The sequence below is a fragment of the Theropithecus gelada genome, chromosome 5, assembly GCF_003255815.1.
Source record: "Theropithecus gelada isolate Dixy chromosome 5, Tgel_1.0, whole genome shotgun sequence".
Classification (NCBI taxonomy): domain Eukaryota; kingdom Metazoa; phylum Chordata; class Mammalia; order Primates; family Cercopithecidae; genus Theropithecus; species Theropithecus gelada.
In genome coordinates this window covers 53,467,246-53,479,127 of record NC_037672.1, presented here as the reverse complement: position 1 = coordinate 53,479,127, position 11,882 = coordinate 53,467,246, and the positions used below count along the sequence as shown (strand labels likewise).

The 11,882-nt window shown below is 43.4% G+C and overlaps 1 protein-coding gene across 2 annotated transcripts in view; it reads left to right on the top strand.

The window, feature by feature from the left end:
• Positions 1–830: 830 nt before the first annotated feature.
• HERC6 (HECT and RLD domain containing E3 ubiquitin protein ligase family member 6) overlaps positions 831–11,882 on the top strand; it is a 64,774-nt gene continuing 53,722 nt past the window's right edge. For both annotated transcript variants that reach the window (XM_025386517.1, XM_025386516.1), the window contains exons 1-3: positions 831–1,455; positions 4,798–4,957; positions 7,051–7,127. In XM_025386517.1, the coding sequence (XP_025242302.1) occupies positions 1,257–1,455; positions 4,798–4,957; positions 7,051–7,127 (436 nt within the window). In that variant the 5' untranslated portion in view covers positions 831–1,256. The remainder of the gene's footprint in view (positions 1,456–4,797; positions 4,958–7,050; positions 7,128–11,882) is intronic.

The window sequence follows — 11,882 nt, the reverse complement described above, 5'->3', positions numbered from 1 at the left end:
TCCCTAATCCCTTTTCTTCTTTCCCCCCAATTTCTAATCCGTCATCAAATCTGTGGACTCTTACTTTCAAAACACGTCTTGAATCTAATAACTTCTCTCTTCCCTTCTAGGATATCACTTGACCTGGACTCTGAAGTAGTCTCTGCCAACTGGCTTTCTGCTTCCATTTTTGTCCTATTATTTTTCACACAGCAGCCAGATGAATCTTTAAAAACTAAAGTCAGATCATGGCTCTTCTCTATTCAAAACCTTCCAACTGCTGCTTTTCATCCTCTGCCCTTAGGCAATATCACGACTCATTCCCTCATTTCCCATGTCCCCTCAGCTCTCTGCACAAATATCACTTCATCAGGGAGATCTTCCCTAATATCATCTCAAATACCAGTGCCTTCGGCCTCCACCCTCTGGTTCCTGTTGTATTTTTCGTTGCCCCTTGATATTACACTTATGTGTTTTATGTAAACGCATCAAGAGGATCTTGTCTTTCACTAACTGTATTTGCAGGTCGGGCGCGGAGGCTCAGGCCTGTAATCCCTGCACTTTGGGAAGCTGAGGGGGGGTGGATCACTTGAGGTCAGGAGTTCGAGACCAGCCTGGCCAACATGAGGAAACCCCATCTTTACTAAAAATACAAAAATTAGCCGGACGTCGTGGCGCACGGCCGTAATCCCACCTACTCTGGAGGCTGAGACTGGAGAATCGCTTGAACCCGTGAGGCGGAGGTTGCAATGAGCCGAGATGGTGCCACTGCACTCCAGCTTGGGCGACAGAGCGAGACTCCTCCGTCTCAAACAAACAAACAAACAAACAAACAAAAAACAAACTTGTATTTTCAGTGCCAAAAAAGGTCTGGAAAGAGGTGGGCACTCGGATGCTTTAATTCTAACACTTTAGATATCTATTAAATTATCCCAACATATTAGATTTGCTGAATTGCTGTCCATATTTCGTAGATGTGATAGCTGAAGCACGGAATCATGAGGTAACCTACTCAAAGTGGCATTAATGACTCATAAATGGCTTAGGATGTAAACCCAGGTTCAACACCCGGGACGCCCTCTCTGCTCTTCAGCACTTGAAGTTCAGGCAGCAGAGAGAGCTGACGTAGAACCAGGGCTGCCCTCCTGGGGCGGGTTGAAGACAGGGTGAGCATCTTGATATCCTGGAAATCATCGCGCACCCAGTCACCAGCGTTCGGGAGCCTGTCCCAGCCGGACGGACGGAATCCGAAGCAGGCGACAGGGCGCAGAAGCGGGATGTATTTCTGTTGGGGCACCGACTCCAGGGAGCTGCAGCGCCGGAGGACGGAGCGCAGCCCCGGGGCTGAGCTACTGCAGGCGGCCAGCGGGGAGCGCCACTCTCTGCTGCTGCTAACCAACCACAGGGTCCTCTCGTGCGGAGACAATAGCAGGGGCCAGCTGGGCCGCAGGAGCGCGCCACGCGGGGAGCTGCCAGGTGATCGCGGGGCCCCAGGTGCGGGGTGTGGGGACCCCAGTGCATGGGTGCGGGGGCTTGGGTACCGGGCGCAGAGAACCGGGTGCGGGGCGCTGGGACCCCGGGTGAGGGGCGCGGGGGCCCAGGTGCAGGGAGTGGCTCAGGTGCTGGGCGCCGCGGGCCAGGCAGGGAGGGGTGTTGGGAGCCTCGGATCCCTCCGGACCAGAAGAGCCACAGGAACCGGGAAAATGGTGCCCTGTGCTACGAAGAGCAGCTTCCTCAGTTTCGTTTTCCCGATGCCCCTCGGATTTGTTTCGGTTTCCAATTCAAGTTCAAAGCGAAACTGAGAGCCGAAACTAACCTGGTCAACGCTGCTCTGGACAGAGATGTGATCGCTCCGGCTTGCCTTGCAGACAAATCCTCGCCTGCACGGTTCTACCTGGAGAAGGCAGCCTGACCTTAGAAACGTGGTTTGTGGGTTGGACACCTGTATCTCCCTTAGAAATGCACTGGGACATTTTTTTTCTTTAAAAATATGTGATAGGCTGGGCGCAGTGGCTCACTCTTATAATCCCAGCACTTTGGGAGGCTGAGGCCGGCGGATCACGAGGTCAGGAGATCGAGACCATCCAGGTCAATATGCTGAAACCCCGTCTCTGCTAAAATACAAAAAAATTAGCCGGGCGTGGTGGCGTGTGCCTGCAGTCCCAGCTACTAGGGAGGCTGAGGCAGGGGAATCGCTTGAACCCGGGAGGCGGAGGTTGCAGTGAGCCGAGATCGCGCCACTGCGCTCCAGCCTGGCGACAGAGCAAGACTCCGTTTCAAAATAATAATAATAATAAGAAGAAGAAGAAGAAGAAGAAGAAGAAGAAAAAATATATATTGTTTATATATGATAATACAATAATCGTTATGGATGATTGCAGAAATACAAGAACGAAATCACCGTAGCTCCAACACCCAAAGATAACTCCTAACATTTTGATGCATTTTCTCCCTATTTTTTTCTATGTATATAATTTTTATAAAAATCATGTCATTATAGATTTGTATATGCAGTATTCATGCAACTCTGAACATTGTGTTTTCATCAAACATAATCTTATGAACATATTACCCTTTTATTGTGTATGTTTTGAAAATATATTTTAAATTGCTACATAACATTCTAAACTCTGAGAGTACCATAATTATTCTCTTTTTGTGGAAATTAGATTGTTTCCCACTAGGGACTTTTATAAATAATACTGATTGATATTCTTGTAAGCAAATATTTGACCACATTTCTGATGACTTGCTGAGAATAGTTTCAAAAGGTGTGTGGAGGAGGAAAATTTTTCCTTTACCCTCTTAGGTTCAGCACTGGGTCCTGCAAACTTAACTGACAAAAGACAGATCAACAGGAGGAAAAGCATACAATTTTATTAATCTTTTACATATAGGGAAATTTACATGCGTGGGAATTTACAGAATAGAAGTGAAACTCAAGTGCTTCGACTTAGGAGCTTGTGTACCATGTTTAACAAAGAAAAAGGGATTTGGACTTTAAAGGATGATGAACTCAGGGAAAGTGACTAGAAAAATATATGGGAAAATCTAATGGTAGATAAGGTTATTTTAATTAGACTTGTTTATGCAGGCTCACCTCAGGGCCAAGTCTTCATCTTAGGTGACCCTTCTCTTCTTTTTTTTTTTTTTTTTATTTTATTTTTTGAGATGGAGTTTCGTTCTGTCGCCAGGCTGGAGTGCAATGGCATGATCTCAGTTCACTGCAACCTATGCCTCCTGGGTTCAAATGGTTCTTCTGCCTCAGCCTCCCAAGTAGCTGGGATTACAGGCATGCCCCACCACGCCCAGCTAATTTTCATATTTTTAGTAGAGATGGGGTTTCACCATGCTGGCCAGGCTGGTCTCAAATTCCTGACCTCATGATCCACCCGCCTTGGCCTCCCAAAGGGCTGGGATTATAGGCATGAGCCACCGCGCCTGGCCGACCCTTCTCTTCTTGGTGCAGGAGATGGGAGCTTCTCACAAAAGGATATTTGTGACCTACTTTTAGGTAGATCAGAAGAGAGCAGAGAACTCTTCCTTCATCTGTTGATTCTTAATTGCCTTCAGCTCAAATTGTTTTGGTAAAGTAGCAAGTTTTTAGGTGTTATCACCTTCATTTGGAAATGAAGGGCGACATGATACTTAACGCCAAATTGTTCTCCAGAAAAATGGTACCAATTTCTATCTTTGTGAGTACATGAATCTTTGGGAAATTTTAGCCTTGCATAAATTTACTGTAAATAGTTGAAAAAGATAAGATTACAAAGATAAAAGGAAAACCAAAATCTTAAATGTTACAAAAACGTTACTGGTATGATGTTCTCAACTCCAAACCTCTAATAATTCAGAGACAGACACCTTGGGAAAGCAGTTTAGATTGGCTTGTAGGGAAATGTGATCCGGTTTTCATTTGTGGCCATATTTAGGGCCTCCACTGGGGCATAGTTTTCACTTTTCATTGTGAGAGGATCCAGCACCTGCCTCTCACATTCATGAGGTAGGCGCCCTTCCAATTTCCTTCTGAGCAAGGGATTCACTGCTTTCAGTGTTTAGGGTGGGAAGACAGAATGGCAAAATGGAGGAGATCCTAAATTTTTTCTGGGTCCCTTTATTTTGCTGGGTTTTGCTAGAGAAACATTTGGTCATGTATCATAGTGCCTAGAAGTTACCCCCTCCATGATGCCTAATCCTTTAAATAGCAGCCATTAAAAGATAGACTTGAGTACACTAAATGTTTTTAAGAGTCAATTTGAATATTCAGCAGTTCATGAATTGAGCAGCACCAGACCTCAAGCAGTTGGGCTCCACTAAGGGAGGTGCAAGGAGATGCCAGGGGTAACCTTTGATAAGGTGTTCCAGGAAGTAAGACAAAGAAAATATTTGATTGGTTAAAGTGGAAAGTCCCTTGTTTGAAGTAGTCAGCTGTTTCTGGTTGGTAAAGTCTCTTAGATGTTAGTTGGTGGTTTCTGATTGCTTAACCTTAAGTTTCATTTTCCTAGGCTATGATCAATCACTCTGAGTTGAGTTTTGGTTTGCTTAGGTAGGAACCCAAGGCGCTGGAGCCATCTCAACTTAATAGTCTCCCAGTTGATTATTTTAACAGAGCTGTATCCTATCAAGACAGGGTAACACACATTGAATTTACTTCCTTCAGACATTTGGAATGGACTTAAGGTCTTGATTTAAAAGACCATTGGAGGAGACAAGAAGTCTGGATGATCCTTCTTTTTGAAGAAAAGTGCTGTCTTAAACTTGTGTTAAATTAATAATCCAGTGGTGGTGGTTGGGGGTGTTTTGTTTTGTTTTCCAAAGAACCAATTCAGGCATTGGAAACCCTAAATGTTGATCTTGTGAGCTGCGGGAAGGAGCACTCCCTGGCTGTGTGCCACAAAGGAAGGGTCTTCGCATGGGGAGCTGGTTCTGAAGGGCAGCTGGGGATTGGAGAATTCAAGGAAATAAGTTTCACACCTAAGTAAGTATTTCAATCCACTCCTTCATTTATTCAATATATTTAGTACCACGTGCCAGGCACCATGCAAGATGCCAGGATACAAAGACGACTGTGACAGGCCAGCTTCAGTGATTCATGTCTGTAATCCCAACATTTTGGAAGGCTAAGGTGGGCAGATCACTTGAGGTCAGGAATTTGAGACCAGCCTGGTCAACATGGCGAAAGCCCCTCTCTACAAAAAATACAAGAAAATTAGCCGGGTATGGTGGCAGGCACCTGCAATCCCAACTACTCAGGAGGCTGAAGCGGGAGAATTGCTTGAACCTGGGAGGCAGAGGTTGCAGTGCATGCAGAGAATGCACTGCACTCCAGTCTGGGCAACAGAGGGAGACTCAGTCTCAAAAAAAAAAAAAAAAAAAAAAAGACTGACAAACACAGTTCCTAACCTGAAAGATGAAGGCAGGAAAAAACCTACAACACCAATTATTATTTAATTAGAGCAGAGTGAAATGAGATGTGACCCTTTGATCTTAATCTTATCTCTTGGAATATCTATGGGGGCCCACTTAGACCTCCAGAGTGGGTATAAAGACTACTGTAAAGTAGAAACATTTGAGCTGCAAAAGATACAGATATAAATCTTACCTGAACTTCCTTTATCACACTAAAACAGAGCCTCCTGAAAATACAGTTCCCAGTAGCTTCCTTGAGTGACAGTTTCCTGGGAATTCAGTTGTCATTAAGATAGACCATCCATTACCATTACCATCAAAAAGCCCAACAGAACCTTCTATACTTTCTCACTGAAGTCCCAAAGCCCTGCCTTTTATTAAGTTGACAGATATAAAACTTTACTTTGGGATATTCTGCAATAGCGAGCACACTTGTAAATAACCTTTGTCTTTTCTCATGTTAATCTATTGTCAGTTAATTTGCAAGTCCCCAAATATTGGACCAAAGGTGGAAGAGGAAAAGTTTTTTTCCCAACATAACCTTTTGACGTGTTATAAACCACTGGGCCCTAACATTTTACTTAGTAAAGTGGAGGGAAATGTCACATTTCCTCACAAACAGCTTCCCAGGACAGACATGACAAGTAGTTGGCTCTGGATTGTGTGTTTATGAATTACATACTTAGGGAATTTTCAAATGCATGCTTTTTAATATTAGGAAGTGACCTCTTGTTACCCCTTCTGGTCATTAAATTCTAGAAGAGATCAATGTTATTTGGGGGATTGAGCATTGAACTTGGAATGAAAAGACCAGAATTTGAGTCTGGTTCTACAACGTGATACCTATTTGACCTCTTTGAGTTTCATTAGATTCACCTTATGAATTTGCCGACAGTGGCCAGGCGCAGTGGCTCACGCCTGTAATCCCAGCACTTTGGGAGGCCGAGGCGGGCAGATCACCTGAGATCAGGATTTCGAGACCAGCCTGGCCAACATGGTGAAACCTCATGTATACTAAAAATACAAAAAAAAAAAAATAGCCAGATGTTGTGGTGCATGCCTGTAATCACAGCTACTTGGGAGGCTGAGGCAGTAGAATTACTTGAACTCAGGAGGTGGAGGTTATAGTGAGCCAAGATCGCACCACTGCCCTCCAGGCTGGGCGACAGAGCGAGACTCCGTCTGTGAGAAGAAAAAGGAAATTGCTGATAGTTATCTGGTTTTGATCCACAAAAATGGTGGCAATTTTGTATGATTTAACATAACGATTTCTTTATTAAATTAGGGCTTAAATTAGATGATGAAGATGTTGGTATTCTATAAATTCTAAGGCCCTATACTATATATGTAGAAAAACATTATTTTTCTCTTAGTCTAGTAAGTGTAGAATAAAATTAGTATATTAGATATTGCATTAAAGTCCAGTAACAATGGCTTTTGCATGATATACTGTTTTGGATTCTGTCCTATACCTTTGTACATGTTGATGTCATGTTAAAAACAGTTTGAGGGCTTTGGAATAAAGGTACTACAGAAATACAAGAAAATAAAATGGTTTTCCTAGACCAGATGTATTACTTGAGATACTTTTAAATATCTGTAGTCCACTGGACAACTCACTCTAAATAAGGATTAATTAACTTTGTATTATTTGTATTACAGGAAAATAACAACTCTGAATGGTATAAAAATAATACAAGTTTCCTGTGGACACTACCACTCCCTGGCATTATCAAAAGGTAAGAAACACTTTTTGGATCTGAGTGTGATTAGGAAGTCATTTTTTGAATAGGAATGATAGCTGTTGATTTTTAATGCACTGGGGTTTATTTTGAAGTTTTTCATTCTCCAGGTTTCGTAAGATATATTGTTTTTATATTTTTTTCTCAAATTTCTTGGTCCTAATTATACTCTAAACAGTGCCTAATTTATAGTGCCATAAGGGGCTGTCTCTGGTTATTTGACCTAATTGGCCAACTCTCTCAGAGCTTAGTAGTGGCTTTGTTTCCAGCCCTTTGCTCTTTATGCTGAATGGCTTGTCCACACTGGCAGACTTATTTGTCTATTTCACTTAGCTCAAAGAAAGAGAAGTCAAGGTGTCAAAATCATGACTATATTTTTTTCTTTTTTTAAATTTTTACTTCTTTATGGACACAAAACAATCGTACATCTACACTTTTTCCACCAAACTCCACCCTCCTTTGTCCACCCTCAATCCAAGTTTCTCAATGGAGAGTCTGAAGGAGGAAAAACTTTTCCTCTACCCTCTTATGTGTAGTCTTTGGGAACCTGCAAATTAAATGAACAGAAGACAGATTAAAAGAGAAAAGGCACCCAATTTTTCTTTTTTTTTTTTTTTTTTCTTTTTTGAGATGGAGTCTTGCTCTGTCACCTAGGCTGGAGTGTAGTGGCACAATCTCAGTTCGCTGCAACGTCCACCTCCTGGGTTCAAGTGATTCTCCTACCTCAGCCTCCCAAGTAGCTGGGATCACAGGTGTGTGCCACCATGCCCGGCTAATTTTTGTATTTTTAGTATAGACAAGGTTTCACTATGTTGGCCAGGCTGGTCTCCAACTCCTGACCTCAAGTGATCCACCCGCCTCGGCCTCCCAAAGTGCTGGGATTACAGGCGTGAGCCACCGCCTGGCCCCCAATTTTTATTAATATTTTTGTGTACAAGAGTTCACAGAAAAGAAGTGAAACTAAAAGTAGTGGTTAGACTCAGGGACTTATATACTGTTTTAATAAAGAAAAGGGAGTTTGGGCTTCAAGGGATAATAAATTGTGAGAAAGTGACTAGGAAATATATAGAGAAACCAATGGAAGATAAGGGATATTTTAGTAAGATTTGTTTATGCAGACTTAATCTCAGTGCTGCTTCATCGTCTTCAACGATAAAAGTTACTCTTCTCTTCCTGGTACGGTAGAGTGGAGATGACGCCACAAAGGGAAACTTACGCCCTGCTTTTAGGCAGATAAGAGAAGGGCAGAAACCTCTTCCTGCATCTCTTAACTCTCAGTTGCCTTCAACTCAAAACAGTCCTTATACCAAAGCAGCATATTCTTGTGTGGCATATCCTGATCCCCTTCAAAGGACTGTAACGTTTGTATGTTCTTCAGGTGATGTCTTATGTATCATTGCAACTGTGCCATGGTTTACGGACAGCTAATATTTATTGGTCGCCTTCTATGTGCCAGCTGCCATGTTAAATGCTTTATGTGTGTTTTTTCACATAATTACCTTACAAACACAGGAATTGGGCGGGGCATAGTGGCTCACACCTGTATTTCCAGCACTTTGGGAGGCTGAAGCAGGAGGATCACTTGAGGCCAGGAGTTTGAGACCAGCCTGGCCAACATAGTGAGATCCTGTCTCTACGAAAATTTGAAAAATTAGCTAGGCATGGTGGTGTGCACCTGTAGTTCCAACGAATCAGGGGGCTGAAGTGGGAGGAGTGCTTGAGCTCAGGAGTTTGAAGCTGCAGTCAGCTATGATTGTGCCACTGCATTCCAGCCTGGGCAACAGAGTAAGACTGTTTCTAAAAAAGAAAAACAAACCAACAAAAACAGGAGCAGGGTATGATTTATATCCTCATTTCAGAAATGGAAAAAATTGGGTTCAGAGACTTTAAATAATTTACCCAAAGTTACACACTAAGAAACAGAATTGTCAGGATTTGAACCTATAGTGTTTAGGTCTCAACCCTAAGTGCTTAACTACTACACTGCACTGACTACAGGTCCAGGGCATATCCCATGGCCATTGTGTGATTCCTTCTACCTGTCATTTCTAGGTCTTTGATCGTGGGCAAGTTATTTAACTTGGCTGAGTCTCAATTTTCTCATCTGTAGGAATATTGATACCTCACTTGCAGGTTATTTAGAAGATTCAGTGAGAAAAGATACTCTGTGTACCTTGTACAGTCCTTAGCGTATACAGAGGCACCATAAATAGGAGCATCTTTTCCTTCCTCACTCTCCTTCTTAATTATGGACATGATGTGAATTCTTTCCTTGGGGTACTGACTTGCCTTTGCATTCGTCTGGACTGTAAAGGCTGGGCAGAGCCCAGGCATTCAATGATTTGCTGTGGAGAAAGGTGAGTTCTCATAGACCTTCGTGAGAGTTTGACGTTTTATATTGTGCCCTCAAAATTATTTTCTGTGTTAGAAATTACTTTAGAAGAGTTAAAAAATAAAAGATGTAATAATTTATTAAAAAATCTCTGAGATGTGTTAATATTTCACTGGGTGTATACTTAGGCATTAGATAAGCTTAGATTCGGTTTTTATTTTCTGGTTGTGTGCGGTGGCTCACACCTGTAATCCCAGCACTCTGGAAGGGGGTCACTTGAGGCCAGGAGTTTGAGACCAGCCTAGCCAACATGGTGAAACCCTGTCTCAACTTAAAATACAGGCTGGGCACGGTGACTTATCCCTGTAATCCCAGGACTTTGGGAGGCTGAGGTGGGTGGATCACCTGAGGTCAGGAGTTGAAGACCACCCTGGCCAACATGACGAAACCTCACCTCTACTAAAAATACAAAAATTCACTGGGCGTGGTGGCAAGAACCTGCAATTCCAGCTACTCGGGAGGCTGAGGCAGGAGAATCACTTGAATCTGGGAGGTGGAGGTTGTGGTGAGCCAAGATTGCGCCATTGCACTCTAGCCTGGGTGACAGAGCGAGACTCATCTCCAAAAAAAAAAAAAAAAATGGCAGATTAATAGGAGAAAAGGCATATGCACTTATTAATATGCATGGGGAAGAACCACAGAGCAATCACCCCAATGCCCCAGTGGGGTAGAGAAGCTTATGTACCATCTCGAGGCAGAGGTGGTCCTGTTGTATAGATGAAGCCTTACAGGTAGCAGCCCTCAAAGAGAAGAGATGGTGAATGTTTCTTTCAGACCTTTAGAGGCGTGGGACTCTCAGTTAATCTTTCCTAGATCAGACACGGGAGGGCCTCAGAGAAAGCCTGCCTGCATCAATGCAGATTTTCTGTACAGGTGCAAATCTCCTTCACAAAAGACAGCTTTTTAGCTATTCTTGTACTTCTAGCCCTACTGAATAGCCATCTTGAAATAATGTTAAAGAAGTGGGATGAAATATATTGGTTTGGTACCCCTTCAAGGGTAAGGGGACGGAGAGTGAGTACCTGGGTGGAGGGAAGGAGTCTTTCTAGTTTATAAGGTGGTCAGGGAAGATATCTCTTATAAGGTGACATGTGAGCAGGAACCAAATGAAAAGGGAGGGAGAGAGAGAGGATGCTAACCATGAAAGAATTACCCAGACACAATGGCCATGAGGTTGGGGCATGCTCAGTACTCCAGGAATAGCAAAGGGTATTGAGAGAAGGGAGCAGGGGGAGATGAAGTCTGGGAAGTGGGGGTGGGCCAGACTGGTGATGTGGGGTCTATGATGGGAGTTGGTCCTTCATTGAGTGAGATAGCAAGCTCCTGAAGTATTCAATTGGACTTACATTTTTAAAAGGATCACTCTGGCTACTCTTTGAAGAACAAACTGCTGGGGTCAAGGGTTGCCTCGGGGAGATCAGTGAGGTGCTATTGTCATTTTCCAGGAGAGAAATGTTGGTGACTTGGCTAAGGTGGTATCAGTGGGGAGGTGAGAAATGGTGGGATTCTGGATAGAGTTTGAAGGTAGAAGTTTTGAATTTGCTGGGTTGATGGGTGTAAAAGAGAGGAGTTAAGGATGACTCTAAGATTTTTGGCCTGAGCTGTTATGCCCAGACCGTTTGATCCCCAAAGAAGACCACCAGAGTCCAGTGTCAAAGCCAAGCGGCAAGGATCTTTACTACAAGTTCGAACTTGGTCCCTCCATTCCACAGTATACAAGAGGGCCCCGAACAATGCGAGCATTTGCTTTTTATAGCCCGAAAGTTGCAGGGGAACAAAGAAATTCTTTTGGCTCCCGCGCTTTCAGTAACCTTGAACGGCTGTCCCCTTATCGGAGACTTTCCAGGTGGTGTTTGTACTGGGCTCAGGGAGTTTGAGAGATATGTGGTGGTATGTGGTGGGATGGGAGGATGGGATGTGTTTGTACTAGGCTCAGGGAGTTTGAGAGATATATGGTGGTATGTGGTGGGATGGGAGGATGGGATGTGTTTGTACTAGGCTCAGGGAGTTTGAGAGATATATGGTGGTATGTGGTGGGATGGGAGGATGGGATGTGTTTGTACTAGGCTCAGGGAGTTTTGAGCCCGGGGCTGAGGAATGTGCCCAGCTCCTTTCAGAGCAGCTGAAAGAACACAGTTGCCCTTAACTGGAGGGAGAAGAGTGGACATTGTTTGAAGGGATTTTTGAAGGTGACCTGGACTGCCCTGCTTGCCTTTAGTTGGGATACTTTAATCTCATTTTTTTCTTTATCTCTGTTTTACCTTTTAAAGATTTGTAAAATTAAATAGAAGTAGAATAGAAATAGAAGGAAATCCTACCATTTGCAACTTGGAGGACATCATGCTAAGTAAAATAAGCCA